Here is an 18590-nt window from a genome sequence, read left to right as displayed (position 1 = left end):
TAACATACCACCTGAAGTTCGAACCACATTACTTTCAAAAGTGAAGCTTGAGTAAATGCCATTCTAATTTATGTATTGTCTAAATGATGGAAGCGATATATATTCCAGGAGTTGTGGATTTATTCTGTAACATGAAGAATTATATTCCACCACAAGTAAAGATATAAAAATAAAAAGTCGTCGAATCAACTTTTCCATTGCGGTATCCATTGCTGTTTTCAAGCATTACCTCCCTTGAATTAAGAGCAGCCATTGCCACCAGACTCGACGAAATTTGCGTGGTTAATTTCTAACGAATACGTTAATAAGCGCCAAGGAAGGAGAAACACAATCATCAATGCGGGTAATTGAATACTTTCCTGTTATTAATACTTTATTGTTTATTGCAGTGGCTATGGCGGACAATCTTAGTCTGCTCAGACAAACTACACGGATGAGTCCTGTTTGCCTGTGCATCACAGTTGCCACAGTGAATATATGGGATCACCAACAAGACATTGATGATGAATGTCATGTTACATAATAATCAAGACTGCAGTGTACCGGGCGCAGGTAACAGAGCTAACGGTTCCGACCTAATTAGCTCCTGATGCACGCTGTGGCTTTCGCTTCACTGATCTCGCGAGCCCCCTCAATCCGTAACTTGGGGTAACCCCTTTCCATCCCTAGAGTAAGGGACAGGTCGTTTATTATGGGAGGGGTGTGAGTGACTTAGGATAATATTTTCCGGACCCCACACCCAAGTTATTATATAACATTGTTTTAATGACACAACACAGACAGACACACGCACACGTACACTGATCTTACCTGATGACTATTATAATGCTGAAGACAACTGTTTACTGAAATAATTCCAACATTCAAGTTAGGGCTGGTAGACTCGAAAAGTTTGGGAGTGACACACTATCCTATTCAGTGACCCACTATCCTTTTACAGTGAAACTTTGCTAATCCAGACAGTATCTTTCCCTAGCCCTTGGATCCCTTTCCACTCATATACCCCTTTACGATCATTAGGGTTAGCAGTGCTAGAAGTTCATGGAAAAATCTGAACCCATCTGGAACCTGTATTGCAGTATTGCTCCTTACAGTGTTAGAATTGATGGGAATCATGGGGTCCTTGAGATTAGATCCTAAACAATTTCAATCACCTTGGAGTTGTAACTTTTACCATTAGGGTTGCATTAAGAACGGTATGACTTTCGTGCTTAGTTTCCAAGACTGTCTTACCTTCAGCATGTTCAGCATCTTCCTCCTTTTGCAGGTTTCATCGCAAGCCTGGCAAAGGGAGGTAACTGAACATGGCTGGGGAAGACTGTGTGTCGTTAGTCTGTGTACACAACCATTACATGTACATCAGGACTCTGTGTGATGGAGGAGTCGGCGTTGGCAAGGAGTAGTTCTGGCAACCATACAGTGTATTCAGTATTGTCCTGTTAAACGTGTTGAAAGAGAAACTGCTTATTTGTGAAAGATTCCAACTAGATTTCTACTTTTGAATGGCCTTTAGACTGGTTGTTCGTTGAATAAGTGGGACTTTCTACTTCTGTTGATGCATGTTTATAGCATTTATGAACGATGGATCCTGGGATATAGTGGAAAAGTTTCTTTGCAAGTGTTTGCAGTAAATATTGGCGGTTAATGATATCCGGCGTAGCAGTGTGGCTGTGTCCCCAAGGTAGTGATGGTCACAACTGGTTCTTGTTTGATAGGAATGCACGGTGGCAGCACCTTCGTTGCATCACCTTCGTTGCATCACCTTCACTGCATCACCTTCGTTGCATCACCGATAAAGGAAAGTGTCTGGGAAAAACATATTTGTGATTGGCTTCAAAAAGACCCCAGAGAAAATTGATGATTTATGATGTTGGAGATGTTACGAGTACTTCTGGTGGAGCTGCTCTCACACTGGGGAGAAGATTTACTGATGCCACATTAACATTATCCCAAAGTTTAATGTCACAGGAATAGATACCAAGAGTTATGTCAAAAAAATATGAAATTCGTTTCGGATGTTACTATGTTTCATGAGAAAATTGCTGGCGGACTAGTGGTCTAGTTGCCGTGTGAGTTCTGCTTTCATCATGCACAAGGGCCGACGCAAACGAGGCCAGCCAAAGGGAAGAGCCAAGGTGAAGAACAAGACAGAGGCAAGTCCAGAAGAGACCTTTTTGGCTTTTCTGCAGTGTTCGTATGTCCAGGCCACAGTGTCGGATGCTGCCTTGGAGGTAAGTCTGAAGGTCGACCCAGGGGTGAGCGACTCCCACAGACACATCTTCAGTGCATTCATTCATGGAGAAATCAAGTGCAGTGATGTCTCTGCTAAGATTCTGCCAGTTGAAGTGTATGAGAGTTGTGTTTGTGGAGAACAGATGCAGAAACAAGACACTGTAGTTAGCTTCAACCTTGTTGCCACTGATTTTAAGTCTGAATGTAACATCTGTCACGACCATGGAAGCTTGACCAGTAGATCCTGTGCAGACCAGAAGAGCTGTGCCAAGACTGGGGTGGTCACTGATGGAGACTCACAGGTGAAGGGTGATTGTGAACTTCACAAAGACATCTTTCCAGAATTGTCCCATCCTGGAAATGAAGCACCTGAAAATGATTCTCAAATTGAAAATAACAGTTTATCTAAAAGGCCGAGGAGATCTAGAACTAAAATGACGTATAAAGATTTTGAGAGTATGTCAGATAGTGAAAGCATAATGGATGATGTTGCTAGTGATGGTGGTGGTGATGATGATGACTTTCTCCTGGAGAAGGAACGGGAACAAGCTGCAGGAGCTGCGTGTGACAGAATGGGTGGTCGGGGAGGTGGGAGGAGGAGGAAGAATACTGTGATGGAGGGGAAAGGAGAGGACGAGGCCATGGGGGTAAATGCATCTGGATATAAATGTAAAACATGTGGCAAAGATAAGACAACTGTGACAGGAAAGGGTGAGAAGTGTCATAGCGGCTGTAAATATGCCAAGTGTGATTTGTGTGACAAACGGTTCAAATCGTTGGAAACGCTGAAAAAACATGAAAAAACTCATTCCACTTCTCTTTCCTTTGTGTGTTCTGACTGCGGCTCTTCCTTTCAGAGTGTACAAAATCTGACAAGACACATGAAAACTCATAAGGCTTCCAAGGTGTACAAATGTGGCACGTGTGGTAAATCTGTTTCTGATGCCTCCTCTCTGAGGGTTCACACTCGAATCCATACCGGCGAACGTCCGTATCAGTGTGACACGTGTGGGAAGACTTACACAGACTCCTCCGCGCTGCGCAATCACAGGAAGTGCCACAGTAAACAGAAGTTCAAGTGTGACTCTTGTGACAAGACATTCTCCTCCAAGATGTCCTTGAGAAGCCATCAGGGCATCCACACTGGACACCGTCCATTCACCTGCACTGTGTGTGGCAAAGGCTGTCTGACCAACTCTCACTTGAAAAGACACGCAAGGCTCCATACAGGTGTACGGTCACATAAATGTGACTCCTGTCCGAAGGCGTTCTTTGATCTGAGGGATTTGAGTGTTCACCGCCGGGTCCACACAGGAGACAAACCATTCAGTTGTACAATGTGTGACAAGACGTTCACGATGGGGAGCTCCCTGAAGAAGCACATCCTTCTCCACAGTGAGCTGAAGCCGTTCAAGTGTGAAGTGTGTGACAAGGAGTGTGTCACGGAGCTGCAGTACCGTTGTCACATGAAGATACACAGTGATGACAAGAAGTTTATCTGCGAGTTGTGCGGCAAGCGCTTTCTCACAGCAAGCAATCTCCACTCCCATGACATTACCCACAAGGGCTACAAGCAGCACAAGTGTGACCAGTGCGGGAAGAGTTATCGCAGCGCGTGGTACCTGCAGATCCACAGGAAGACTCACACCGGGGAGAACCTGATCCAGTGTCACTCGTGCGGGGACTGGTTCATCGATCCTTCCTACTTCAAGCTGCATCAGCGGAAGTACTGTAAGGGTAGACTGGAGTACTGCAGCGTGTGTGGCCGGGGATTCCCCACCAACCGCGACCTCACCAGCCACATGGGCATCCATACCGGGGAGAGGCCGTTTGGCTGTGAAACATGTGGCAAAGGCTTCGCTAAGCCTGAAGCTTTATCCGAACATGTCAAACGGCACACTCTTGAGAACTGCGTCCGATGCAAAGTGTGCAGTAAACCCTTCATTAACACAAATGAATTGCGGAAGCACGAAGTCAGACATGGAAAGGTGAAGCTTCGAGCAACACTCCCTGATAATCTGAAACCAGGCAACAGAGATATTGACATGCCCCAGACGGAGCCAGAGTGGGAGCCTTGTGACGGAGACTTGGAGCCAAGCACTACAGCAGAGCAGCTGTCATCTAGAGATGCAAGGTCCATGGCACACAGCACGACAGGGGATGGGAGACCTTCCAGTTATGCTGAGGCCACTGACTATGATACGGGCCATATATCACATGCCCCCGCAGCTCATGATATGGGCCATATATCACATGAACCCTCAGCTCATGATAAGGTCCAAATATCACATGCACCACCAACTCATGATATGCAACATATATCACATGCACCCTCAGCTCATGATACGCAACATATATCACATACATCCTCAGCTCATGATACGCAACATATATCACATACATCCTCAGCTCATGATACGCAACATATATCACATGCACCCTCAGCTCATGATACGCAACGTATATCACATGCACCCTCAGCTCATGATACGCAACGTATATCACATGCACCCTCAGCTCATGATACGCAACATATATCACATACATCCTCAGCTCATGATACGCAACATATATCACATACATCCTCAGCTCATGATACGCAACATATATCACATACATCCTCAGCTCATGATACGCAACATATATCACATACATCCTCAGCTCATGATACGCAACATATATCACATACATCCTCAGCTCATGATACGCAACGTATATCACATACATCCTCAGCTCATGATACGCAACATATATCACATGCACCCTCAGCTCATGATACGCAACGTATATCACATACATCCTCAGCTCATGATACGCAACATATATCACATACATCCTCAGCTCATGATACGCAACGTATATCACATGCACCCTCAGCTCATAATACAGGATATTTATCGCATGCACCCTCAAATCTTCATATGGGACATATATCGCATGCACCTTCAGGTCACACAGGACATATATCACTTGCACCCTCAAGTCATACGGGATATATGTCACATGCACCCTCAGATCCTGATACTGGTCAGTTTTCTCATATTCAGACCGGCCTTCAGTCAACTGTGGCCACCTTCAGACCAGAGGGGGACTACACCCAACCTTCCTCCAACCTGAAGCCAGGGGGTGGGGCTCGGAGCATGATATCCTCTGTTGGCGGCCCTGATAGTGGCCTGTATTCCAGCAGCCTGTCCAGTATTCACCAGGGGGACATGATGCTTCCCCGGGGTGACCACTCCACCATGATGGTGACCGACCAGGGTCAGATCGTGTATGACGGACAGCATTACAGCATCTGTGACATGCAGGACAATTCCTGACTGCATGTTAAGCGATGGTGACATCCGTTGTGATGCCCATAGAACAAGGTGTTGTTTTGCTATTTTGTATGTTTATATCCACAAATGAGTGGTGTTACCATTGTGACTCATACATGAAGGATTCAGTCATTCATAGACACTCACACTAATCATCTCATAGTTTGTAGATTGACTATCATTGTTGGTAGTAGTTTTCTCAGTGAATCTCACGTTCTGGTACCTCATTCCCATGGAACACTGAATGCTTGTAGATGAGGAATGTCACTGTAATCATGCAAGCCACAATCTGAAAATTCCACATGTTGAAAATTTATGTAGTCTTAATTAGGGCTGTTACGATTCACTCCCGTATTCGGTGAATCGAAACGTATCCATTCAGGAATTGAATTCGCTATTCGTGGCCACTAGAATCGAATATTTATGAATATGCAATCATGTGCATTTACATACCCTGTACCTAAACATATCCATAAGAACATATTATATGCATAGATTTCTTTCAAAGACAACACTCTTATGATATTTAATTTGACAGTAATGTTGTCACTGGTCATTGTCGCTTTTGAACAGATACTAGTTCCTGGATAAGTGCAGTATATAAATGTATAATAATGAATTGTATACAATAAATTAATAATTAACAAACCATGTCAAATAATTTATTTTGTTATTGTTTCACTGAATATAATAAATAATACATCAGCTGCTGACTTGTTATTGTATTTGTGAATTAATATTTCGTATTCTTTACCCTATATTCGTGATATGAATCATATTCGCCCCATAGTGTATTCGTTGCAGCCCTAGTGTTAATGATTACTTGCTCGCTTAAGGAAGAGAATATATGGATGTCAGCTTCTTTATTATGGGAAACACAATGTTTCGAAGTATATGCTTAGTTCTTCATCAAGGGAATGTTCTTATACCCAGAAACGTTGTGTTCCTCAATAAAGAAGTTGACATCCATAAATTCTCTTCCTTATGTGTATCACTTCTAAATGGGGGCACGGGTGGCCCAGTCGTCTAAGGCGCTGCCATTCGCTGTGCAGAGTTGCGTCCCTTGGGCACACCAGAAACCTATGATTGTGGGTTCTAATCCCGGTTCACCCCAATTATGTTTCTAGGTTTGTCAGCACCATACCCGTGCTCGTGGGTTTCACCGAAGTGGTAAACGTCTGAGACCTGCATCACTTTGGGCTTTCCTCCCACATTAAGCTGACACGCTGCGATATAACTGGAATACTGTTAAAAGCGGCGTTAAACCCAACTCACTCACTCACTCACTTCTAAATGCCTTTTAAAGACTTACTTGCTTACTGTGACAAACTGAAAGACATAGTTGCTTATCATGAACAGTTATGGGTGTCTGTTATTTCATCCATCAGTCTTGACCACTGTCCACATGATCATTGATTCATTCCAGGCTCTCAAGTAATAATCAAAACGTACAGTACGCTACAGCAGTTCATTACTAAACAGAACCCTCATATTGCCTGCAAGGACCCTTAAAATTAATTATTGGGGTACCCCGGACCCAAACTTTTGTAAGTCAAGGTAAACCCTGTTTGTGTGACCACCTCGGGAAAGGATGGCAGCCATACGTGTGTACATGGAGTGAAGGGCAGGGTGAAGGTCACTGGCACTTGGGGCCCAGTCGTCCAGGCGCCACGATTCGCTGTGCAGAGTTGCGTCCCTTGGGCACACCAGAAACCTATGTTTATGGGTTCGAATCCCGGTTCACCCAATTATGTTTCTAGGTTTGTCAGCACCATACCCATGTGTGTCTCTTTCTCTCTTTGTCTCTCTCTCACTCTCTTTCTCTCTCTTTCACTCACTCACTCACTCACTCACTCACTCACTCACTCACTGGCACTTGGGGCCCCACTGTGAGAAACCCCTGACTGAGTTCATCCAAGGTTGTCAGCCTTGGTCTGCTTAACTTCTTTGAGTGGCATTTAGAAGTTGGAATGGTAACTAAGACAAAATTGTTATGGATGAGCAACTTCTTTATTACAATTGGGCGACGTTTCGGTGTAGATTCTAACACCGTTATCAAGCAAATGATGTACAAACTACTTACTTACTTACTTACTTTGGAGATTTAACGTGCGCTTTCCGACTGATGTGTATTTCGCACACGGGCCCGGCCAGGCCATTTAATGTGTTTCCGAAAGGGGCGAAGGTGGTCTGTGCAACCCAAGAGGGGGGTTTTAGGGGTTGCTTATATAGAATTTGGGAATTTTGAGATTTGGAATAGATGCCGATGGGATTGGGGAGGAGAACTAAGGGAGCTGGGTATGGTGGATGTTTGTTTGTTTATGTGATTTTGATTTGGTGAGTTATTGTGTTTTTAGATGCGTTTTATTAGTTCCGTTTTGATTAAGAATACGCCTAAGGCCTTGAAGTTTTCTAGTTTATTTTGTGGGTTTAGTATTGCTTCTAGAGTTAGAGCCTTGTTTAGATTGAGGGTGGTTTGTAATGCGGTTCGATGTGTTAGGTAGTGTGTGCAGTGGATGAGTGCGTGTTCTGGGGTTTCTGGTTGTTTGCAGTGTGGGCAGTTACCTGTAGTGTGTTTTTTAAATTTTTTTTAGGTGGTTATTTAGGTTGGTGTGTCCTGTTTGGAGTTTAGTGATTACTCTGTCGATTTTTTTGGATGGATGGAGAATTTTTGGTTTGGTTAGTGGTTTGCTGAGCACTTTTTTGATTTGGCTATTTGAGTTTAGATATAGGTTATGCCATTTTTTGGTGATTTTTTGCTTGTTTACACTTTTAATTTCTGATTTTGAGATGGGTAAGTTTAAGCTTATTTCTGGGATTTTGAGGGATAGTTTAGCTGCTTTATCGGCGTTTTCATTACCGTATATTCCTACGTGGGCGGGTATCCACAAGAAGGTTATTTGTTTGCCTGCCTTAGTTAGGTCGTTGGAGCTTTTAAGTATTTGATTTATTAATTTAGGTCGGTTTTTGGTATTTTTGTTTTGGAGGGCTTGCAGTCCACTTAGGGAGTCGGTAAGTATTAGGATTTTTTTGTGGTTTTTGGATTCTTGATTATGGAGGGCTGAGGCAAACTAGGTATGAGCATGATATATATACATAACAATAGATAGATGTTTATATAACAAAACAACACTGAACTATTATCTCCCCACTGGCTTCCCATACATTCCTTCTTAGTAATCCTTGTGTTAATCCCATACCCATCAATCACTGTACATCAACCCTATCTCTTGTATAAACTTGTTTATCATAACTACCTATCAATCAGTGTACATCAACCTTATCTGTTATATAAACATCTATCTATAACTGAGACACTGAAGTACTGTTCAGAGTAGTTTCATCTTAAAGTTTTAGATATTGCTCTGTTCTAAACAAAATTACTAACAGTCAGACGGCCAGTTTTAACCTGTTAATATACCTGTGACACTGTTCAGATCTACACTTGAGACACTGTTCAGATCAATATCTGATAAACTGTTCAGATTGATAACTGAGACGCTGTTCAGATCGAATCATGATAGACTGTTCAGATCAATACCTGAGACACTGTTCAGATCGATAACTGAGACACTGTTCAGATCAATACCTGAGACACTGTTCAGATCAATACCTGTGACACTGTTACGATCAATACCTGTGACACTGTTCACATCGATAACTGTGACACTGTTCAGATCGATAACTGAGACACTGTTCAGATCAATAACTGAGACACTGTTCAGATCAATACCTGAGACACTGTTCAGATCGATAACTGAGACACTGTTTAGATCGATAACTGAGACACTGTTCAGATCAATACCTGAGACACTGTTTAGATCAATACCTGTGACACTGTTCACATCGATAACTGTGACACTGTTCAGATCGATAACTGAGACACTGTTCAGATCAATACCTGAGACACTGTTTAGATCAATAACTGAGACACTGTTCAGATCAATAACTGAGACACTGTTCAGATCTACACGTGAGACACTGTTCAGATCGATAACTGAGACACTGTTCAGATCGATAACTGAGACACTGTTGAGATCAATAACTGAGACACTGAAGTACTGTTCAGAGTAGTTTCATCTTAAAGTTTTAGATATTGCTCTGTTCTAAACAAAATTACTAACAGTCAGACGGCCAGTCTTAACCTGTTAATATAACGGTTTGACTTAGTCTACCTTTTGTTTTTTGTTCATGGATTCAAATTACAATATTTTCTCCTGTTGAAAAGTTTCATGTTCTCAGAACGTTATCATGGTTATATGTTGTTCTTTTAATGGATCATCTTGTGCGGTTATATCTCCCCTTCCCCCTCTCCCCAAAATGCCTTTGGAAATGATACTGTAATAAGAAACATAAAGAATTGTTTTAAAGTTCAAAATATACATATTTTCAGTCACAGAATTTGTTTGTCATATTTTCGTTTGAAGACCTACTGGGGATGGTCGTATGCATGAGTGGCGGTCGGGTAGTCTTGTGGTTAAAGTGTTTGCTTGTCACGCCTAGGACCTGGGTTCGATACCCAACATGGGTACAATGGGTGAAGCGCATTTCTGGTGTCTCCCGCCGTGATATTGCTGGAATATTGCCAAAAGCGGCGTAAAACTGTACTCACTCACTCACTCTTACGCATGACTCCAGTAATCCTGTCCAGACCCATGCCTTGTCAACATGTAGTAAGGACCAACCATTAAAGCTTAACATGTGTTAGAGCCGTGCAAACTTTCAAGGCCATTTCCTGTTCTTTCAGTGCTTATGGTATGGATATGACCACGTTATGGATACCAGCACTGAGAGGAAATTGGTCAGTGATCTGGAGGTGGTTCTGTGAAAATCAAAGTGAGTGACTGTCATGTGTTTTGTGAGTAACTAGCTGGTCTAAAGGATCCTGGTCCCAGGGATGTGATTCTGGCACCTTCGTTCCTCACCTCTGGAAATAACAGGAAGACTTTGGCATTTGAATTGATGATGACACGATCAAAGAAAGAGATGTCACAAGTGAAGGGAGGGGTCGGACTGGTTGAAAATGACATTAACAAATCGCATCTTCAGTGCTCCGTTTCCAACATTAGTTTTGTGCTTGGAGCTCTAGAAATGAGATTGAAGTTTGAATATGAAGGTGGTGAGAATCCACACTATGAAGATTTTGTCCAGGGCACAGTGACCGGTGTTTCAGAGGGTAGGTCTGTGGTGGCTGATGACTGCCCAGATTGTGGTGAGAAGGGTCGACAGACTGTCCTTCATGTCACGGTGACAGCTGTCAACAGGTGCTCCTGTATTGTCTCTGGTGACAAGTCTGTCACTGACACTGGAGACAGTCGGGTTGATGAACAAAGATGCTGTGGTACAGTGTCTGGTGATGAGAATGTTGACTCTAGAGACGCTAGTCAGGATGACGGCGGTACGTGGGGTATGAAGGGACTGCCTGTGGTACATGTGCTGAATGAGACCGCTGATGGAGACAGGACGTTTTCGCCCACTGTATCAGGCTGTAGGAAGCAATGTTCAGGTGCAGGAAATAGGAATAGAACTTCTGATTCAGTTGACACCCTGAACATGGAAAAAGGAAATGTACAGAGCAGTGTCAGTGATCGTCTCAGGCGGGGTGGGCGAAAGAGACCAGCAAGAAAGACTGACGACACCAACCTGACAGCATTATGCTCATTGACCGACCAAGCAGTAAGCAGATCAAAATGCCCCAGAACTTTGCCGCCAACTCGAAGAACAAAAAGGAGAGAGAATCCAGAAAGTGTGAACTTATATAATAAATCAGATGACATCCCTTGTTCTATGTGTGATAATGTATTTAAGGCAAAACTGGAGTTGACAAAGCATATGAAATCTGTACATGTTGAGAAATGTTACAATGGTGACAGCAGTGAGCAATCCTGCGATGACTCCCAAGCTAGGAGACTTCAGAGGAGCGTCCATGATGGAGGGCAGCCCAGCCAGCGTGATATGTGCGAGAAAACCAACATGGCCACGACTCGCCGCACAAAGCACACGGCTGACAAGAGCTTCAAGTGTGATCAGTGTGGGAAGTGCTTCCATTTGAGGACACAGTTGCAGGCTCATCTAAGTGTCCACACAGGAGATCGACCTTTCACGTGTGGTTTGTGTGGCAAGCCATTTGTGTCGAGGCTACACCTCCAAAAGCACATGAAACTCCATCTGGGAGGGAAACGGCACACATGTGACCTGTGTCCTAAAGCTTTCCTATCGGCCAAAGATCTGGAGTACCACCGTACCAAGCATACAGGAGATAAGAAGTTCAAGTGTGACGCCTGTGGAAGGACATTCACGGTCAAGGCATCTCTCAAGAAGCATCTCCTACTGCACAGAGATGTGAAACCATTCAAGTGTGGATGCTGCCAGAAGGACTTCGCTTCCAATGGGCAGCTTCAGAAACACTCCAAGATCCATAACACTTTGAACCCTCTTGTGTGTGAGATCTGTGGCAAGACCTTCCCCACCAACAACTACCTCCAGTCACACAGGAAGACACACATTGGGTATGAGAAGTATCGGTGCGAGGTGTGCGGGAAGTCCTACCGAGAAGCTGCCTATCTGAAGATCCACATGAAGTCGCACACCGGGGAGGGGCTTTTGAAGTGTGATCTGTGCTGGGAGAACTTTGCCGACCCTTCATACCTGAAAGTCCACAAGAGGAGGTTCTGCCGGAGCAAGACTGTGCAGTGTGAGGAATGTGGTAGAGAGTTCGTCAACCAGAGGGATCTGCGGCTGCATCGTGGAGTACATTCTGGAGAACGCCCTCACGAGTGCCGTGTGTGTGGCAAGGGCTTTCTGAAGGCTGATGCTTTGTCTGAACATGCTCGTCGTCATGATGATAGCTTGAAAACACATAAATGCGATATTTGTTCCAAGGGTTATGTATGTGCGAGTGACTTGCGGAAACATAAGAAAACGCACAATAAGGTCAAAAACAGGATTCAGTTACCAGATAAATTCAAATATGACATTGAAAAGAGTGATATGAAAGTGTCACTAGTCGAAGCACAAGGAGTGACAGCAGAAATATCCAAACATCCAAATCTTTCGCTGGAAGTATCAGACATTCAAATTATTTCATTACCAGCCGAGGTTGAGGCAGAGAATCCTGAAACCCAGAGCAGGGAGGAATATGGCCATGGTGACATAGACGAAGGAAAACCCAGCAAGGACACTATAGCCAGCGTGAACACCAGTGAGAAGGACCTAGTCAAGAGGGAGTCCGGGGGAAATAATCGACTTCAACAGTCCAGCAGCCAGGGTGCATCAGGTGCTGATGAAATTGTCAAGGCAGAAGAAGATATTGTCAGTGCACAGGCCAGTTATAATCTGGTCAAAACCAAGGCCAGCAAAGATCAGGTCACTGGACAGGGAGGCAAAGATCAGGTCAGTGTACGAGTCAGTGAAGGTCAGGTCACTGCACAGGGAGGCAAAGATCTGGTCAATGTACGAGCCAATGGATGTCAGGTCAATGCACAGGCCAGAGAAGATCACCTGAATGAAGAGGACGATAGTGACACCAGTGCTACTGAGCGGTCGAAAGAGGAGTCTGAAGACATGTTGCTGGACACTGCCAGTATCTCGTCCCCCATCCACCTGGACTCCCTGGACCCCAACTCCAGCTTGGAGAATGCCCTGAACGCCCTGATGAGCGACACAGACCAGCTGCTCACTAACGTCTACTACAAGCTGAATCTCCCCGGGCGGTCTCCCACCTAGCTGAGGCATGATTGTGTAGGTCTGTTAATTAATTAGCAACACTTATCATATTTCCCTTTGTACAGAGTGTGCTTTAAAAAGACTAACAGTACAGCTGTGTAGAGCTACTATCAGCTCAGCGTACCTCCCATCCCCTGTGGGAAGGGTTAGAATAGGTCCTCCCGACAGTACAGCTGTGTAGGGTTACTATCAGCTGAATGTCCCTCCCATCCCCTTTAGGAAGGGACCCGTGAAGATCCGGGCTAGAATAGGTCTTCAGCAAACCATGCTTGCTGTTAAAGGTGACTATGCTTGTCGTAAAAGGCGACTAACGGGATCGGGTGGTCAGGCTCGCTGACTTGGTTGATGCATGTCATCAATCCCAATTGCGTGGATCGATGCTCATGATATTAATCACTAGATTGTCTGGTCCTGACTCGATTATTTACAGACCGACGTCATATAGCAGGAATATTGCTGAGTGCGGCGTTAAACAACAAACCAAACAACCAACCAACTGTAGGAAGGGTTAGAACAGGTCCTCCAACAGTACTGCTGTGTAGAGTTACTATCAGCTCAGTGACCCTCTCATCCCCTGTAGGAAGGGTTAGAATAGGTCCTCCAACAGTACTGCTGTGTAGAGTTACTATCAGCTCAGTGACCCTCCCATCCCCTTTAGGAAGGGTTAGAATAGGTCCTCCAACAGTACAGCTGTGCAGAGTTACTATCATCTCAGTGACCCTCCCATCCCCTTTAGGAAGGGTTAGAATAGGTCCTCCAACAGTACAGCTGTGCAGAGTTACTATCATCTCAGTGACCCTCCCATCCCCTTTAGGAAGGGTTAGAATAGGTCCTCCAACAGTACAGCTGTGTAGAGTCACTATCAGCTCAGTGACCCTCCCATCCCCTTTAGGAAGGGTTAGAATAGGTCTCCAACAGTACAGCTGTGTAGATTTACTATCAGGACATCCAATAGTTTCAAGGACATCCGATAGTTTATCTCATACCAATGGTCGCAAAGACCCTTCATTATCTATGGATATGAATATGTCGATTGCACCTGGCACTGTTTGGAAAGTTCCATTTTCCTCGCTACCATTGATGACCTCTGCCAAACCTTTCCCACATGGCAAGGAATCCAATCATCCATGGGATGTTTGCTAAAAACTCACATATCTGGATTCTATCGAACATTGTAATTATGCCAACACCCTAAGGATTCTGAAGATGCCAACCGTTTCCTCCACTGGTATTGGTTCTCTTACCCAGTTCCTAATAGGTTACTCGAGGGGCGGTCGGGTAGCGTAGTGGTTCGATTCCCGACATGGGTACAATATGTAAAGCCCAGTTCTGGTGTCCCCGCCGTGATATTGCTGGAATATTGCTAAAAGCGGTGTAAAACCAAACTTACCGGTACTCACTAAGTTGCAGGTGCTCCTTCACTTCAGCAAATGTGTGTTAACCTACCAGTCATTGTCAATACCATTATGGTACATACTTTCACACAAAGCGATATCTCTGTTAGTCTTCCATACATATTTGACTTGATATGAACCAGTATTGTCAAACCAAACTGGTTAGGAAATTGTCTCCTTAATCTTCTGTAATATGACATAAGTCTTTCCATGGTGAACACTTGCCACCAAATGATGCTGACGATGTAGCTTTTGGACTTACTGACCTCAATATACAACTCCTGACTTGCGAACGCCTAGTAATGTTACTTTTCCTCACGTGTGCCATAATACACACGTGTAACTTTGTATACGTGAGCAAAAGTTGGCGAAAGAGGCAGCTAACTGGATCGGATCGTCAAGCTCAGTTACTTGGTTGATAGTGTGTCATTGTACAGGAAGGGCGCTGGACGCTGCTCATGATATCGACCACTGGATTGTCTGGTTCAGACTCCATTATTTACAGGCTGTCATCATATCTCTGGAAACTAGCCGACAGTAGGGGTGATTGTTATCTCTGTAGGCTCTGTAGCTCTCTGTCTGTAGGTATGACAAAATGTCGCTGGAATCTCTTATCAGATTATTAGGAGAATGAAACTGTCTTACTTTTTAGTGTCACATCTCAATGTATACTACTCCACTTGTGATAGGGATATTCAGATCTGTCATTCTATCTAAGTATACACTTGGCATATTATGAAAATATATTTTGTGTATATGAAAAGATAAGAAAAATCCCTATCAAAAGTGGTGTACTATGCTCAAGGAGTGAAAGATTTACTCCCCACTCTCATCTGTCATGTGGGGCAGTCGGGTAGCCTAGTGGTTAAAGCGTTCGCTCATCACGTCGAAGAACCGGGTTCGATTCCCGACATGGGTACAATATGTGAAGCCCATTTCTGGCGACCCCCGCCGTGATATTGCTTGAATATTGCTAAAAGCGTCGTAAAACCATACTCACTCACTCACTCATCTGTCATGTCAAATTGCAAAGGAAAAAATTAGCACTTGCAGCATTTATTCAGTCATTGGGTCTGACATCTCAAGAATTTGTCTTTTCAACAACCATTGCATTAATACGTTACCTCCATGTGTCTTTACTGCACAATGTTTTTGACCCATGCATGACATCTTGAGTTGGAGACCTGCTAATGGTTCCTGGTTTGTCAGTGGGTTTTACAGTACCGCATCAGGTAGGGCTTCCCTCCCACATTAGTTGACATGATGTGATATGTCTGAAATACTGTTGGTTTAATTCTCACTCACTCACTCACTCACTCACTCACTCACTCACTCACTCACTCACTCACTCCAACCATGGCATCAGTATTACTGACTGGCCTTGAGCAACTTTCACTCGCCCGCCCAACCGCCCGCTCACTCACTCACCCACCCAACTCCTACTCATATCCACCCACAACTCACTCACTCACTGCAGTGTTGCTGATTGGCCTTGTACTCGTTCATTTACTAACCTGTGTTTTCATTTTCTTGCAGTTTGGTAAATCAACCACTGAAGTCCATCCAGGACGAGGGCGGAGAAACCACGTACTGTCAGGATGAAGCTGTCCTTGTGAAGGCATAAGGCTCAAGCTGTCTGTGTAAATGCGTAAGACCCAAGTTGTCCATGCGAAGCTGTCCTTGTGAAGCCCATTGGCTGAGGTGGTAATGATGAATGTCCTCATAAAGCTGTATGGGAGAAGATGAATCGGCCGAGGAAGATGAGGGAACCAGTGAAGCTGGACCCACCCAGCCGAGGTGGCGTCAAGTCCAAGCAGGACCTGATCACAACTATCCTCCAATGCTCGTTCACGCACGCTTCTGTACAAGACGGGGCTCTTGACCTGACTCTGAAACTGGTGATGGGAGAGGAAGGGGCTGATAGGCAAATGTTCCGTGAGTTTGTCAGCGGGGTTGTGACCTGTACTCAGGTCGTAGCGGAGTCTGTCTCCCCCGGTGAAGCGGACGGGTGTGACAAGTGTGGTGATAAGCTGGAGAAGATGCAGACATGGATCCGTATCAATCTGAAATCGGTGGATGAGAAATGCGCCTGTGGTCCTGGAGTAGATGTTGTAGGCATTCCAACTCATTTCAAAAGTGAATCTGATAGTGCAGTTCTGGAAAACACTATAAGGTCAAGAAGAAACAGTGTGGACCCAGCAGACTCAGTGACAAGGGATGACGATGACGATGATGATGATGATGATGATCTTGACACACATTTGGATGAAGAAAGGGACAGAGCAGCTAATGATGATCAACAATTAAAAGTTAAAACAGTTGATTCATCAATGGAGGATATGGAGAACAATGAGGTGTTTACGACTTATTCAGGGAGACCCCGACGATCTTGTCGACCACGAGAGCGGTATGTCTTAGCCTTGAAAGCATTGAAAGAGCCAGAAAATTGTCCTATTAAAGCTTTAGAGGATGTGGAAGGAGAAACATCTGTCCCAGAACAGACACTTGAATGTCATGATCCACCCTGGGAAGAGACAGACATTGTTTCGGAGGCAAACAATCCACAAGCATTCAAGAAATCAAAAACTAAAAGAATTATGGTTAAAAAACCTGTGACCAGAAGTCGTCTCCAAAACATAAGAAAAGCAAAGCATAAAGCTGAGTCAGCCGAGGACGAGCCCCAGGTGGCGGCTCGCAAGGTTTGTGAAACGTGTGGCAGTGAGAAGAGATGTGCCTGTGCAAAGCAGTATAGATGTCCCATCTGTGACAAAGTGTTTAAACACGCGTCCAACCTGCGGCAGCATAAGGCCTCGCACACGGACGCCAGGCCCTTCGTTTGTGATGTGTGTGGTCTGGGGTTTAAGACACGAACAAATTGGAAGACCCACAAATATCGCCATGCAAAGGCATTCAAGTGTGATATCTGTGACAGGGCGTTTAGTCTGGCGCCTGCTCTAAAATACCACATCCGTACCCACACGGGGGAACGTCCATTTCAGTGTGATACTTGCGGCATGACCTTCACCTCAACGGGTGGACTCCGTGCCCACAAGAAGAGACATCTGTCGAAAGAGAAGTCATTTATGTGCAGCTTGTGTGACAAAGCATTTATGACCAAGACAAATTTGGAGACGCACATTCGAATTCATAAGGGAATACGTCCCTTTGCCTGTCCGTACTGTCATCTTCACTTCGCTTCCCGCCCCCATCTCAACAAACACAAGCGACAACATACAAAGGAGAAAGAATTCAAGTGTAGTTTCTGTTCCAAGGCGTTTTTCACACAGAAACTTCTCGATGTACATCGGAGCAAGCATACAGGTGAGAAGAGATTCTCGTGCGAAGTGTGTGGCAACAAGTTCATCACATCATCCACCCTTAAGGACCACCTGCTTCTGCACAGTTCGGTGAAACCGTTTCAGTGTCATGTGTGTCAGAAGGAGTTCGCTGCCAAGAAGACACTGAAGAAGCACATGCAGATACACAACACAGAGAACCCTTTGGTGTGTGAATTCTGTGGCAAGAAGTGTCCAGCTCCCAAATACCTCAAGAGCCACATGAAGATGCACACAGGGTACGAGAGACACCAGTGTGACATCTGTGGCAAGAGTTACCGAGATCCCCGCTACCTCAAGATCCACATGAAAAGCCACACAGGCGAAGGGCTGATTCAGTGCAGGACCTGCGGAGAACATTTTGCAGATCCTGCGTACCTCAAGCTCCACCAGAAGAAACACTGCAAGGCCAGGAAGGAGAACTGCTACGTCTGTGGACAAGGATTTGCTAATAACAATGACCTTGTCCTGCACATGGGGCTTCACACAGGGGAACGACCGTTTGGATGTGAAACATGTGGGAAGGCTTATACCTCTTCGGAAGCCTTAGCAGAACATGCCAAACGCCATGACTTGAAAATGAAAAC

General features: G+C 44.7%; 1 protein-coding gene across 1 annotated transcript; it reads left to right on the top strand.

Moving 5' to 3' along the window:
* Positions 1 to 248: 248 nt before the first annotated feature.
* LOC124145582 lies at positions 249 to 16363 on the top strand. Its single transcript, XM_048389867.1, has 4 exons — positions 249 to 343; positions 1268 to 5546; positions 10416 to 13293; positions 16205 to 16363. The coding sequence occupies exons 2-3, from the start codon at positions 2088 to 2090 to the stop codon at positions 13272 to 13274; spliced, it is 6318 nt and encodes a 2105-aa protein (XP_048245824.1). The 5' UTR covers positions 249 to 343; positions 1268 to 2087; the 3' UTR covers positions 13275 to 13293; positions 16205 to 16363.
* Positions 16364 to 18590: the final 2227 nt, after the last annotated feature.

The sequence above is a fragment of the Haliotis rufescens genome, unplaced genomic scaffold (genome assembly GCF_023055435.1).
Source record: "Haliotis rufescens isolate VD_foot unplaced genomic scaffold, xgHalRufe1.0.p SCAF_8, whole genome shotgun sequence".
Classification (NCBI taxonomy): domain Eukaryota; kingdom Metazoa; phylum Mollusca; class Gastropoda; order Lepetellida; family Haliotidae; genus Haliotis; species Haliotis rufescens.
The sequence above is the reverse complement of the archived record's forward strand: the minus strand, read 5'-3'. Positions and strand labels throughout refer to the sequence as shown.

Excerpts from the sequence above, each read along its gene's own strand:
- LOC124145582 (XM_048389867.1), top strand. The coding sequence starts at position 2,088 with ATGCACAAGGGCCGACGCAAACGAGGCCAGCCAAAGGGAAGAGCCAAG. Across the intron at positions 5,547-10,415 it reads TCTGTGACATGCAGGACAAT|CTAGCTGGTCTAAAGGATCC; the intron begins TCCTGACTGCAT and ends TTTTGTGAGTAA.